The following is a 13997-nucleotide window of genomic DNA, read 5'->3' as shown; positions in this document are numbered from 1 at the left end:
AATACCATTTTTCATAAATGTAGCTTTCAAAATGCGTTAGCAGTTTTTTAATAAAGAATTATTTTCAAGAAATTTCACCCACTATTTTACCCCTTTAGTGTTTTAATTTAAAAAAAAAACACATTTTTTGTTTTCTGTCTGAGAAAACACATAAAAATGTTTTCTTAGTTCTTGCTTCAAAATTCCCTTAATAGCGACATACTTTCAAAACGCCTTTCATCCCCTGTTTCACTCTATTAGGAGTGGAATTTCGGACAATACCTCCTTAAACGATGCCTACAGTATAAGATCCGCATCCTCTCCAAACTTGAAATTTCTGTCCTTAATCATTTGGACTGGGCGATGATGAGTCAGTGAATCAGTCTGATCGCTGTTTCATCCACTCATGGGTTGAACTTCCAAAAATAGTGAAACACGTATTTTTTCATCTCTAACCGAGAAGCTAGACACCAATTTTCAAAGATTTAGCTTTAAAAATGCTTTCGCAATGAAATATTTTCGTAAAACTTTTCACATCCTATTTTACCCCCTTAGGGGTTGAACTTCCAAAAGTAGTGACATGCGTATGTTTTACTTCTAACAGAGAAGCCATAGATTTAGCTTTAAAATGCTTTCATAATAAAATATTTTCATAAAAAATCTCATCCTCTATTTCACCCCCAGAGGGGTTCAACTTCGAAAAACACCGAAACACTTATTTTTGTATTTGTAACCGACAAGTCAAATACCAGTGTTGACAGATGTAGCTATAAAAATACTTCAGTAGTTCTTTAATAATGATATATTTTCAAAAGAAAGCTTTCACCTACTATTTCACTCCCAAAGGGTTACATTTAAAATGCTGAAACACGTATTTCTTTATTTCTGACCAAGAGATCAAATACCAATTTTTGTAGGTCTAGCTTCAAAACTGCCTTAATAGCGACATTTTTCAAAAAAATCCATCTCCTATTTCACCCCTTTAGGGTTGGAATTTCGAAAAATCCCTTCTTAAACGACGCATACAGTATAAGATCCACATCCTCTCCAAACTTCACGTTTCTATCCTTAGCGGTTTGGGCTGGGCGATGTTGAGTCAGTCAGGACATTGCCCTTTTAAATATAGAGATTGCTCGTCAGTCTGGTGTGCGTACCAGACAGGAATGGGAAAGAAAACAGAAAAGATCCAAAGAAGAGCATCGCGTACGCTTAGAAAGCATCACAGAGACGTTCATGCAACTCCGGTGGCAGTCTTAACAAGAGACATTGCGCGTCAAGGTGTGGTATACCGTTAAAAGTCCGAGAGCATTCATTCCTAGAAAATTCAGCCAATGTTCTGAGTTGCCCTACGTATATCTCGCGAGAAGACCATGAAGATAAAGTTTGATAGGTTCGAGTTCGCACGGAGTATTACCAACAATCGTACCTCCAGCGAACCATTCGCCACTGGAACAGGAAAGGAGGAAGTGACAGTGATGCACAAACCATCCTCCGTCACACACCATAAGGTGGCTTGCTGGGCAGAGATGTGTTTACGGCCAAAAGACCATAAATAAGATTTAGCTAGAACCCATTGCAAAGTATTGAAAAAATATTTTTTCGATGGCTTGTGTATTTAATAATTAATGTACAACAACAATTTATGGAGTATTTAAATTAATCTGCAAGCAAGAGCATTTACAACAATTGCACATCTATCTCGCAACTGGCCTTCTCGTGCTATTCTAAAGCAAAAGACAACCACACAGTTTTGATATAGCTCTAGTTATTCAACGACATGTGTCGAATCTTTCACCCATCTTCAACTGCCATAACACATTTACCTCTTCCTCAGTGCAACTGATTTATCCACTGCATTCTGATGGCTGCAGCTGAAGCTACAGTGAAAATACAAGTGTTAGTGCTATGTATATAAACGCGGTTAAAAGAGTTGCAAGTTACAGAGCAAATACAGCTGCAGCGCTCAGAATGTTGTCGATAAAAACGTGTTGACAAAGACATAACGGTAGTACTCCAAATGAAGGAGCTGTACATACCCTAAAAAGTGGCTGATTGTTGTAATGTCAAGTACTTCAACCCACGGCCACGGAACAAACATCTATTACAATGGCTAACTTAAGAGAACAATATTCCGTCATTGCAGCCGGCCGGAGTGGCCGTGGGGTTCTAGGCGCTACAGGCTGGAACCGCGAGACCGCTACGGTCGCAGATTCGAATCCTGTCTCGGACATGGATGTGTGTGATGTCCGTAAGTTAGTTAGGTTTAATTAGTTCTAAGTTCTAGGCGACTGATGACCTCTGAAGTTAAGTCGCATAGTGCTCAGAGCCATTCTGTCATTGCGTTTTATCACTCCACTACACTACCAACAACGCAAATGCTTCACTGCAGTACACATCCGCAGAGTCACAGTTACGGCGCGTGGCATGCAAACCACTACCCGAGTTGTGTCTCTCACACAAACGGCTTTCAATAAGCCGTAACCTACACGCGTTCGTTGTTGTGTTTTGTACTGCACTTCAGAGTAAAGACACGCCGTCCGTTTCTAGACATAAGTTTGACTTTTTTTATTATTCCTTCTCCTGTCAGCAACAACTTCCTTTCAGTTTGTTGGCACAGTTTCTATCAAGTTGGATATTATTGTTGGTAAACATGGTCCTTCGAAAGGATTTGTTAAAGTTTTCATACACATGCAGACAGAAGGAACCGGCGACTTCCAGTCTAGAGTGCTGAACTGAAGAATTCAAGTACTACAGAAGAAAATTTTTCGTTTACTTACGAAGTAAATTTATTTACTCCATAACTGGTGGAGAGCACCATCAGAGATTACGCTACTACGTTAGTAACTTGACAGAGGAAATAAGGCCAAAATTTTCTCCTAAGCAGCAGTAGGAGCACAGGTGTTTTCTTTGGCTTCTGCGAGTTAAATCTCGAATTCTATAGATTACCTGGACTACGAGCAATATATAGGGATGGAAAAGGAAGTAGACATTCCAAAAATGAGAGTTTTAATGCAGAGGAGAGACCTGTTTGCGATGTATAGCCACAATGATTTCAAACAGCGGTTTGTGTTTCCTGAGGAATCTTTCTGGAGTCGTTATTGGGGCGTAATTCTGACAGGAGCCGTGCTTTGTCTCCTAGGTTTCAACTTCTTTCTGAACAGCGAATCTTTCGAATATGGAGCAAATAAAATATGTTTTATAAATATAAAACGTATTGATATTTATTTACAAAAATCTAAATTTCTTGAGCACATTGCCTGAAGAACTGGAACCGGAAGTTTGCTGCATTTAGTTCTTGAATTTGTCGTAACTTCCATTTTAACGTTATGTTCTTCAACGATTTCTCTTTGTCTTTCAATTAACAACATTTTTACGCTATATTCTTCTCGTATTAAAAGCATTTTTGACGAATGAAGCTTGTCTGCTTTTTTGCAACAACTCCCTGTTCTTCACTACAACTACACGTTCTCTGCCTTTTTTTCATGGACGCATCTTCTGATAACCTTCCACATTATCTTCAGTTGTGTCGTGGTCGTTAACTCCAGTTATTCCTCGAAAACTTGCGGGATCACATCAACAACTATATGGCTTATATCCTCTACCTTCGTCTCAGCTATTCCACCGCCAGTTTGTAATTGTTCTCGATAACATTCAGCTTTCATGTTCTTCCAAATTGCTTAAGCTGCTTTTGTGATCTTCGAGTACGAGCTTCGGAGTTGTATTTTCCCGAAGAATCCTTCTTACGTTTTAGCATATTGACTTAATGCTTTTCAGATCCAATATTAGTTACGTAATTTTTCATTATTTCAAGAAACCGCTCTTTTTCACTTTCTGGCATGTTTTTTGAACGTTTCTTAACACTTAAATTTTCTTTTCTACCTTGATGTTGCTTCCTGCTTGTATCTCAAGTTGCACAAAAACTGTATGGAAAATGCCTTGACGATCGCTCCCGTCAGCCACCGCGCCGAGTGCTAACTTATTTTGCGCGAATAATATATGGTGCCGCTTAAATTAGCACGTGTCATCCATCAGTAAAGGACGGTGGTAATTGTAGATGATGGTGTTAAGTACTGAACAATAGATTAATCCATTAATAGCAAGTGTCATTTTCATTAGATACCTACCTCATCATTGGTACAAGAGCATTTAGCTTCTTTGAATTTTAATAATCCTTTCTAGCTTAAATTACGTTAATACGATATTATTGTTAAAATATGATGGAATAATGTCTGCCAACAATCAATATTTTCCGAGAAGAAACGAAAAACTAAGAAAGTAAATAGAAATTCTGCTCTCTAACAGTTACTAAAAGAGTATATTACTACGGACGTAATTTACTAAAACAGTCCAGACTAGACGTGTTACTACAAGAGTAATTTAGACTAGTTTGGTGCTCGCCACCCTGCGCCAGTAATTTAAAACAGCAATCACTTCTCTCTTTGCACTTAATAACCGGATAGATTAAGATATACAGGACATAAAATCCCGTCTGAAGCGTGCGATCATTTTTATGTTAATAATTGGCAACCAATGCTGTACAACCGCAATAAAGTCATGAGACGTTCAATTGACTCTCTTATTAGAACATGTTACGCGTTCCGGGATTACACCCACCTTCGGACATCACAAACTTCAACTCCTTCCTAACCAACCAGGCGTACAGTCTTGACAACTCGAAGAAAGTGTCCAATAACATATGACTATAACTGCGACACAAGCAGTCTTGAAGCAGAGCGTATACGGTTGGTTAGAAAGGAGTTGAAGTTTGTGATGTCTGAAAATGGGTGTAATCACGAAACGCGTAACGTGTTCTAATAAAAGTGTCAATTGAACATCTCATGACTGTATTGCGATTGTGCAGCATTGGTTGCCAATTATTCGGATAGATTAATTTACACGTAGACGTATTAGCGGCATTTAAAAAGTTGTGCACGCTTACAGTGTTCTGCCTATACACAAATAAATGTGTGTTGATGACCAGACCTAAACTTGGAGACCTACACACTAATAGTGATTACCGTAGTTACACCATTCGCAACAGTGGGTCCCTCCACATAGGCCGGCCGATGTGGCCGAGCGGTTCTAGGCGCTTCAGTCTGGAACCGCGCGACCGCTACGGTCGCAGGTTCGAATCCTGCATCGGGCATGGATGTGTGTGCTGTCCTTAGGTTAGTTAGGTTTAAGTAGTTCTAAGTTCTAGGTGACTGATGACCTCAGATGTTAAGCCCCATAGTGCCCAGAGGGATTTGAACCATTTTGAACCTCCACATAGGGCGCGCAAGGACAATACGTGCTCAAAGACATGTTAGCCGCCCTGGTGTCATACTTTGTAATGCACTGCCAACACACACGTGATTACACCCATTTTCAGACATCACAAACTTCAACTCCTTTCTAACCAACCGTATACGCTCTGCTTCAAGACTGCTTGTGTCGCAGTTATAGTCACATGTTATTGGACACTTTCTTCGAGTTGTCAAGACTACGCCTGGTTGGTTAGGAAGGAGTTGAAGTTTGTGATGTCCGAAGGTGGGTGTAATCCCGGAACGCGTAACATGTTCTAATAAGAGAGTCAATTGAACGTCTCATGACTTTATTGCGGTTGTACAGCATTGGTTGCCAATTATTAACATAAAAATGATCGCACGCTTCAGACGGGATTTTATGTCCTGTATATCTTAATCTATCCGGTTATTAAGTGCAAAGAGAGAAGTGACTGCTGTTTTAAATTACTGGCGCAGGGTGGCGAGCACCAAACTAGTCTAAATTACTCTTGTAGTAACACGTCTAGTCTGGACTGTTTTAGTAAATTACTTCCGTAGTAATATACTCTTTTAGTAACTGTTAGAGAGCAGAATTTCTATTTACTTTCTTAGTTTCTCGTTTCTTCTCGGAAAATATTGATTGTTGGCAGACATTATTCCATCATATTTTAACAATAATATCGTATTAACGTAATTTAAGCTAGAAAGGATTATTAAAATTCAAAGAAGCTAAATGCTCTTGTACCAATGATGAGGTAGGTATCTAATGAAAATGACACTTGCTATTAATGGATCAATCTATTGTTCAGTACTTAACACCATCATCTACAATTACCACCGTCCTTTACTGATGGATGACACGTGCTAATTTAAGCGGCACCATATATTATTCGTGCAAACTAAGTTAGCACTCGGCGCGGTGGCTGACGGGAGCGATCGTCAAGGCATTTTCCATACAGTTTTTGTGCAACTTGAGATACAAGCAGGAAGCAACATCAAGGTAGAAAAGAAAATATAAGTGTTAAGAAACGTTCAAAAAACATACCAGAAAGTGAAAAAGAGCGGTTTCTTGAAATAATGAAAAATTCATCATCATCATCAGTTATCTGCTATATTAGCAGGTCCTTTGCCTCTCCATTTTCTGCGATCCATTGCTTCCTTCTTAAGGCTGCTGTACGTTGTACCGTCCATCATGTCATCCAGTATCTGGAATCTCTTCCTTCCTCGCTTCCTTTCCCCTTCTACATAACCTTCTAAAACTGTTTTTATCAGTCCGTCATTCTTTCTTAATATATGCCCAATCCAATTTCTTTTTCTTCTCTTTATTACATCTAGTAACTGCCTTTTCTCTCCCACTCTTCTCAGTACCTCTTCATTTTTTACTCTGTCCATCCAACTTATTCCTTCCATCTTCCGCCATGTCCAGATCTCAAAAGCCTCCAGCCTTTCTCTGTCTTTTTTCCTCATCGTCCATGTTTCAGCGCCATATAGAAGAACACTCCATACAAGACATTTTATGAGTCTCTTTCTGAGTTCTCTGTCCATACCGCTGCAAAAGATTCTCCTTTTCTTATAAAACGCCTCTTTTGCCATTGCTATCCTTGTTTTAATTTCTGTGGTGCACTTCCAGTCGGTGTCTATCCTGCTTCCAAGATACTTAAAATTTTGCACCTGTTCTAGTTTTTCTCCATTCAGCACAATTTTTAGTTCCTTATTTCCTCCTATTGCCAATACCTTTTTTTTCATTTGTGTTAATTTTCATTCCATATTTTTTTCCCTTAGTTGCAATGGTGTCCACCAAATCCTGTAATTCTTTTTCCCCTGTGGCTAGAAGGACCATGTCATCAGCAAATCTCAAGCACCCTACTCTTCTTCCTCCAATTTCTACTCCTTTGTCATCTAATGAGCATTGGTCAATCATATTTTCCAAGTACAGGTTGAAAAGAGTAGGTGATAAACAGCATCCTTGTCTTACTCCTTTCCCTAGTCTGATCCAGTTTGTACTTTCTCCTCTCACTTTAACTGAAACTTTTTGATTAAGGTACAATGAGTTTATAAGTCTTCTGGTTTTCCAGTCCACTCTCTTTTCCCTCATAATAGTCGCCAGCTTGTCCCAAACCACATTGTCAAATGCCTTTTCTAAATCGATGAAGCACATATATAGGTCTCTTCCTTTTTCAATAAACCTTTCTCCTAAGATTCGTAGGAGCCCTATTGCATCTCTGGTGCCCGTATTCCGTCTAAAGCCAAACTGCTCCTCGCCGAGATTCTCCTCTATTACTTTTTCAAGTCTTTTATTAATTATTCTTAACATCACTTTGGCTGCATGTGAAATGAGGCTGATTGTCCTGTGCTCGCTGCATTTCTTGGTTCCTTGTTTTTTCGGCAATGGAATCATTACTGTTGTCAAAACGTCCTCAGGCCACTCACCACTGTCATATATTATGAAAAATTACGTAACTAATATTGGATCTGAAAAGCATTAAGTCAATATGCTAAAACGTAAGAAGGATTCTTCGGGAAAATACAACTCCGAAGCTCGTACTCGAAGATCACAAAAGCAGCTAAAGCAATTTGGAAGAACATGAAAGCTGAATGTTATCGAGAACAATTACAAACTGGCGGTGGAATAGCTGAGACGAAGGTAGACGATATAAGCCATATGGTTGTTGATGTGATCCCGCAAGTTTTCGAGGAATAACTGGAGTTAACGACCACGACACAACTGAAGATAATGTGGAAGGTTATCAGAAGATGCGTCCATGAAAAAAAGGCAGAGAACGTGTAGTTGTAGTGAAGAACAGGGAGTTGTTGCAAAAAAGCAGACAAGCTTCATTCGTCAAAAATGCTTTTAATACGAGAAGAATATAGCGTAAAAATGTTGTTAATTGAAAGACAAAGAGAAATCGTTGAAGAACATAACGTTAAAATGGAAGTTACGACAAATTCAAGAACTAAATGCAGCAAACTTCCGGTTCCAGTTCTTCAGGCAATGTGCTCAAGAAATTTAGATTTTTGTAAATAAATATCAATACGTTTTATATTTATAAAACATATTTTATTTGCTCCATATTCGAAAGATTCGCTGTTCAGAAAGAAGTTGAAACCTAGGAGACAAAGCACGGCTCCTGTCAGAATTACGCCCCAATAACGACTCCAGAAAGATTCCTCAGGAAACACAAACCGCTGTTTGAAATCATTGTGGCTATACATCGCAAACAGGTCTCTCCTCTGCATTAAAACTCTCATTTTTGGAATGTCTACTTCCTTTTCCATCCCTATATATTGCTCGTAGTCCAGGTAATCTATAGAATTCGAGATTTAACTCGCAGAAGCCAAAGAAAACACCTGTGCTCCTACTGCTGCTTAGGAGAAAATTTTGGCCTTATTTCCTCTGTCAAGTTACTAACGTAGTAGCGTAATCTCTGATGGTGCTCTCTACCAGTTATGGAGTAAATAAATTTACTTCGTAAGTAAACGAAAAATTTTCTTCTGTAGTACTTGAATTCTTCAGTTCAGCACTCTAGACTGGAAGTCGCCGGTTCCTTCTGTCTGCATGTGTATGAAAACTTTAACAAATCCTTTCAAAGGACCATGTTTACCAACAATAATATCCAACTTGATAGAAACTGTGCCAACAAACTGAAAGGAAGTTGTTGCTGACAGGAGAAGGAATAATAAAAAAAGTCAAACTTATGTCTAGAAACGGACGGCGTGTCTTTACTCTGAAGTGCAGTACAAAACACAACAACGAACGCGTGTAGGTTACGGCTTATTGAAAGCCGTTTGTGTGAGAGACACAACTCGGGTAGTGGTTTGCATGCCACGCGCCGTAACTGTGACTCTGCGGATGTGTACTGCAGTGAAGCATTTGCGTTGTTGGTAGAGAAGTGGAGTGATAAAACGCAATGACGGAATGGCTCTGAGCACTATGCGACTTAACTTCTGAGGTCATCAGTCGCCTAGAACTCAGAACTAATTAAACCTAACTAACCTAAGGACAGTACACACATCCATGCCCGAGACAGGATTCGAACCTGCGACCGTAGCGGTCGCTCAGTTCCAGCCTGTAGCGCCTAGAACCGCACGGCCACTCTGGCCGACTGCGTGCATAGAGTGCGTGATGTGTCTGCCAGGGGAATTCGCTTCACAACAAGAAATAAAAAACTTTCCCGAAGACAAAAGGGGACGGGACTGTAAGCTATCCGAATAAATCCGAATGGGTGAAAACCAGTCGCTGTTTGTATATATGAATGATTGAGTGTACGTAAGATAAGTGACGCGCGGAGGTAGCCGCGTGGTCTGGGGCGCCTTGTCACGGTCCGCGCGGCTCTCCCCGTCGAAGGTTTGAGTCCTCCTGCGGGCATGGGCATGGGTATGGGTATGTGTCTGTGTTGTGCTTACCGTAAGTTATTTTAAGTTAGATTAGTGCGTAAGCTTAGGGACCGATGACCGCAACAGTTTGGTCCCATAAGACATTACCACAAATTTCGAAATAATGATAAGCGTTGTTATAATTACAAGTGAAATCCATAGATTCAGACTATCAGAGTGGAAATAAACGACTAACAGTTAAGAAAGATTACATATTACCCTCTCAGTGTACCCAAGAAAATGAAATTCTGACAGAAAATTCTTACTAGGTCGCTACACTACTAAGGACCAGTTGTACAGTCCCCAGTTCAGCTGCTTAAGCTCTATTCTCGGTAAATGGCGGAAAATGTGTTGTGCGAACACGTAATAACGCCTGTTAGGAGAATAAACGAGGGATAGCTAAACCGGTTATTCTGGCAGGGTTAGTGAAATTAACCGGAGAATAAGTTTTGACAATGGCAGGAACAGTTATAGAATAAGTGATGACAAGATTGTTACAATAAGGAAGGAGAAGAAGCGGGGGCATCACACAAGTAATATGGAAGAACATGACGATTCCAAATTTATATAGTAAGTTCGTACTACTACTACTTTTCGAGGTCATGCTGGAGAAACTGGAGCATATGAATGAAATGTGAAACTATTTCCTAACATAAAACTTCTTGCTTGTAATAGGCCTAAAATGGATTTCATATTGGTACTTCGTTAATTATATTCTTTCGTGTTATTTATGTAAATGAAGCAGATAAAAATGACCATTTGTGCCCATACAGTCTCGCTTATTTGGCGTGTGTTATAACAGCTGCAATATTAGAAAGGCCTATTTCGTTTTATCTAGCAGACAGTGACAAAATAGATGTAATCAAATCGAGAAACTACACCACTCTTGGGTACTATTCGTATTAACAGTTTTTTCAGTATTGGACAACGACATTTTGATTTTTCATGTAGGAAAACATTTGACGAATTTTGATGAGCTAACAGATTCTTTTGCAGAAAGGGAAGCACGCCGTGTAAAGCTGTAGCAAGATAGAGAGAAAAAATGCTGGGACCTCAGAGTGAAGAAATGTATACTGCTTTACTTGTCTCTTGTCTTTACTGGTTTTATGTTTCCTACATTTAATTTTATGTCGCATAAAAGACAAAGGTATTAGCTAACAGCCAATAAACAGCGTAAAGTTTCTGAAGAGTTCTTATTCTCCCGGTCTCAAATAAGCCCACCCAGTATTGTGGTTTTTTTTGTGAAAGGGGGGGGGGAGGGGCAGGAGGGGGTAGGATGTCAAACCGGCGACTGGGAGTAGGAGAGGCACCACAGGACATTTTAATTTTCTCTGGCCTGTATATGGGTTTGATGGTTTCCATTACAAAATATGCACGTTTGAATTCCACAGAGCGAAATGCAGTGACGTGCGACAGAAGAACGCTGTATGAATAGGCGTGGCACTTCACTTTGGCACACTTGAGACCAAATAACATGTCTTACATTTCCTCGAACATTTTCAGAAAGATGTGCGCTACAAAATGAACATGTTTGTAAAAAAATCAATAAAAAAAAAATGTTGTCCTATCTCAAATGCTCGAGTGGGAGGGAGGCGGGAAGAGGGGGTGCCACTATCAAGTTTTTGCTCCGGTTCGGGAACATCGTATATCCGGAGCTGCAAATTTAGGGAATTTTTCTAAACTCCTCGCAACGTATCTTTTTCAAATACTAAGCTCTGTTTGTGTAAACGTAAAAATTAGATACTTTGTATCACCTGTTTGGTAGGACGCAGGTTCCAAATATTATGCAATAATGGAGGGCAGCATTCAACCGCCTTATACGAGCCTCACCTCTTTCGTCACAACAGTGCAACATAGTCGACAGGATCAACTCCACCGAGTATACAGTTGCTGAAGTAGGCAGCCACTAAGGGCAAGATCAGTTGGTGAAGTAGGCAGCCGCTAAGGGGAAGATAATAGTGGACGTAGGCCTAAAAATGGAACAAATGAGATTTTCTGTATGTTTGAAATGTTAGTTGTTATTGCATCTGGTGAGTATAATATGACGAAGTTACCAACTCTTGTGGCCACACAAGCTCCGGCCAAGCCCGATTATCCATTCCCTCGAAATTGAAAAGATATTCATTGTAACAGTCTCATAACAAATTGTCACAACTGATCATTACTTGATCGAGACTAGGTATCATTTCTGATAATTTGCAGCAGACACTGTCAGAATAAATATTTTTTAAAATATGTATCTCTCAAAGACAATTCATCTATTATTAGAAAGATTTAAACAAGAGTGATGGATTACTTTTTAAATCGTATTATGACCAAGTGCTTAACTTCATTTCCTAAAATTACACGCTAGTTCCAGTTAATTTAATTAGTAATTACACAGTTCTTACTGTTGCTGGCACCTGTGAATGAGTGAGATGATTAGTATCCATATTCACGGGCTCCACTTTACACTGATTATTAGGCCTATCCCACCACCATCCCCATCAACAATTAACAATGTTCCGCGTGCTATACTTTTAAAAAGAATCTTGGAAAACTTCAACTTTACTCTGACAAAACTGTAGCAGAAATTCTTCAAATAGTTTTCACTGCCATAAAAACGAAAATAAAAGTTTGTGGGAATAAAATCATTTTACTTCCAAACAGTTGCTGTGGGTCAGCAAATGTTATTCCTTGGCTTCATATAACTCTTTAAAATTTGATACTGCTCTCCTTCTCTCCATATTCGTAAAAAAAAAAAAAAAAAAAAAAAAAAAAAAAAAAAAAAAACAGAAAATTTTTATAATTATAATTACATTTTTGTGCCTCCCTGCTCCAACATGAAATCAACTATACATCTTCTACTTCAGTTATGTCCCATCAATCCATGCCTTCTTCTCGTCAATATAATAATTCATGTTGGAGAATCGACGGTTCTGTTTTTTAGTGAAGAGGGCAAGAATGAGGGAGACGGGTCGGCGAAAATACTTGACTCGACTAGTGGAAGATTATACTCGCTAACTCGTTAAAATTGCGTCACCGCAACGACTGAAATATAGCTATTACGTTGGACCGGTACTGACTTTCCTTGTAGGCAACGCAAACAAAACGCGAGATTTCTATAAAGCGCTTTTTTCTTCTTTAAAATTCCACACTGCCCACGAAAGAGACTGTTTACAGAACAATAATTAAATCCCGTTACTGATATTCAGGTGTGCGGGAACTAAACAGGTTGTATAAGCAGGAAACGTACGAGGTACACAACAGGGCAGGGCGAATGGTTATACGCTTGTTCGACTCGTAGAAGCGCACAGTAACTCTACAAAAACTGAAGAGAGAGGTACGTGGAATTAGATGCCTGGCGTCTACCGAGCACCTAATCAGGAATTGCAACCGCTTTCAGGACCATAGCTGTGAATCGTCTTCATCACTTAGACATCGCTCCCATAGAGATCACGAGGCTCAATCAGGCTACAGCAGCTCGCAGACAGAAATTCTTCACATGTATCATCTTTAAGAAACCTTAAGATCGGTGCAATATTTCACCCTTCGCCCCACAGTTAAAAAGTGAATTGCCAGTAGAGATATGGTAAGAAGCATTTATAACACAATTAAATAATATTATCTACAAGCAATACGCTTACGTACCTGCTGCTTGTTGATCAGAAGGAGGAATCTCATCCCAGTCTTCGAAAAATGATTTTGCTATATCCTCCCATGCTCTCCGTTTCACTGCTTGGTCGGTGTAGTACTTATGTGACGTATCCCACAAACAAGGTCGCTTTTTCACTGCGAGGATTAATGTTGCGTTGTCTAACATTTTGACTTAAGATGGAAAGATGATGTATTGCTGTGTGCGAAGAAAATCAGTTACAATGAGTTACGACGTCCGACTCAAGAACGTGATACGTTCGCTACATCTCAACGCTGACTCACAATATGTCGGACGTATTGCATCGACCTTCACGTAGTGCGCATGCGCAGAGCGGTCGAGTGCGCTCGAGCGCAGCGACGTAACCCGAACGCTGGCGTGGCGAAAATACCAGAGTCAGAAGCGTACGTCAACGGACAATCTTCGTAGGAGCGTTGTCTCTATTGCAGAACCGCAACGTAATTTGCGTCTAATGTAAACTTTGTCGCCCTGGCTACTAACGAGTTTTATGGCAACTGTAAATATACACTGACACACTTAATGAACAAATACGAATTTTTAATTATACTGTTAAAATGCTAACTATGGAGTGCTGTATATAAATGGGATGAACAGCCACTGGACTAGCCACTTCGATGGCATATTCCGATATACCAAGTAAAAGTGTTATGTAAAGCCAATATTTGTCAAATTTTGTATAGCAACTTTTCATTTGGTACTTCAAAGCAAGTGAGTCCTCTTTAGTA

At 39.6% G+C, this 13997-nt stretch overlaps 1 protein-coding gene across 1 annotated transcript in view; it reads right to left on the bottom strand.

Moving 5' to 3' along the window:
- Positions 1 to 13555, bottom strand: part of LOC124711756 — a 33009-nt gene extending 19454 nt beyond the window's left edge. The window contains exon 1 of the mRNA XM_047241969.1: positions 13248 to 13555. Coding sequence (XP_047097925.1) covers positions 13248 to 13419 — 172 coding nt within the window. The 5' untranslated portion in view covers positions 13420 to 13555. The remainder of the gene's footprint in view (positions 1 to 13247) is intronic.
- Between the last annotated feature and the right edge of the window lie 442 nt (positions 13556 to 13997).

Source organism: Schistocerca piceifrons, chromosome 8, assembly GCF_021461385.2.
Source record: "Schistocerca piceifrons isolate TAMUIC-IGC-003096 chromosome 8, iqSchPice1.1, whole genome shotgun sequence".
Taxonomy (NCBI): domain Eukaryota; kingdom Metazoa; phylum Arthropoda; class Insecta; order Orthoptera; family Acrididae; genus Schistocerca; species Schistocerca piceifrons.
This window is presented reverse-complemented; position numbering and strand designations above follow the sequence as displayed.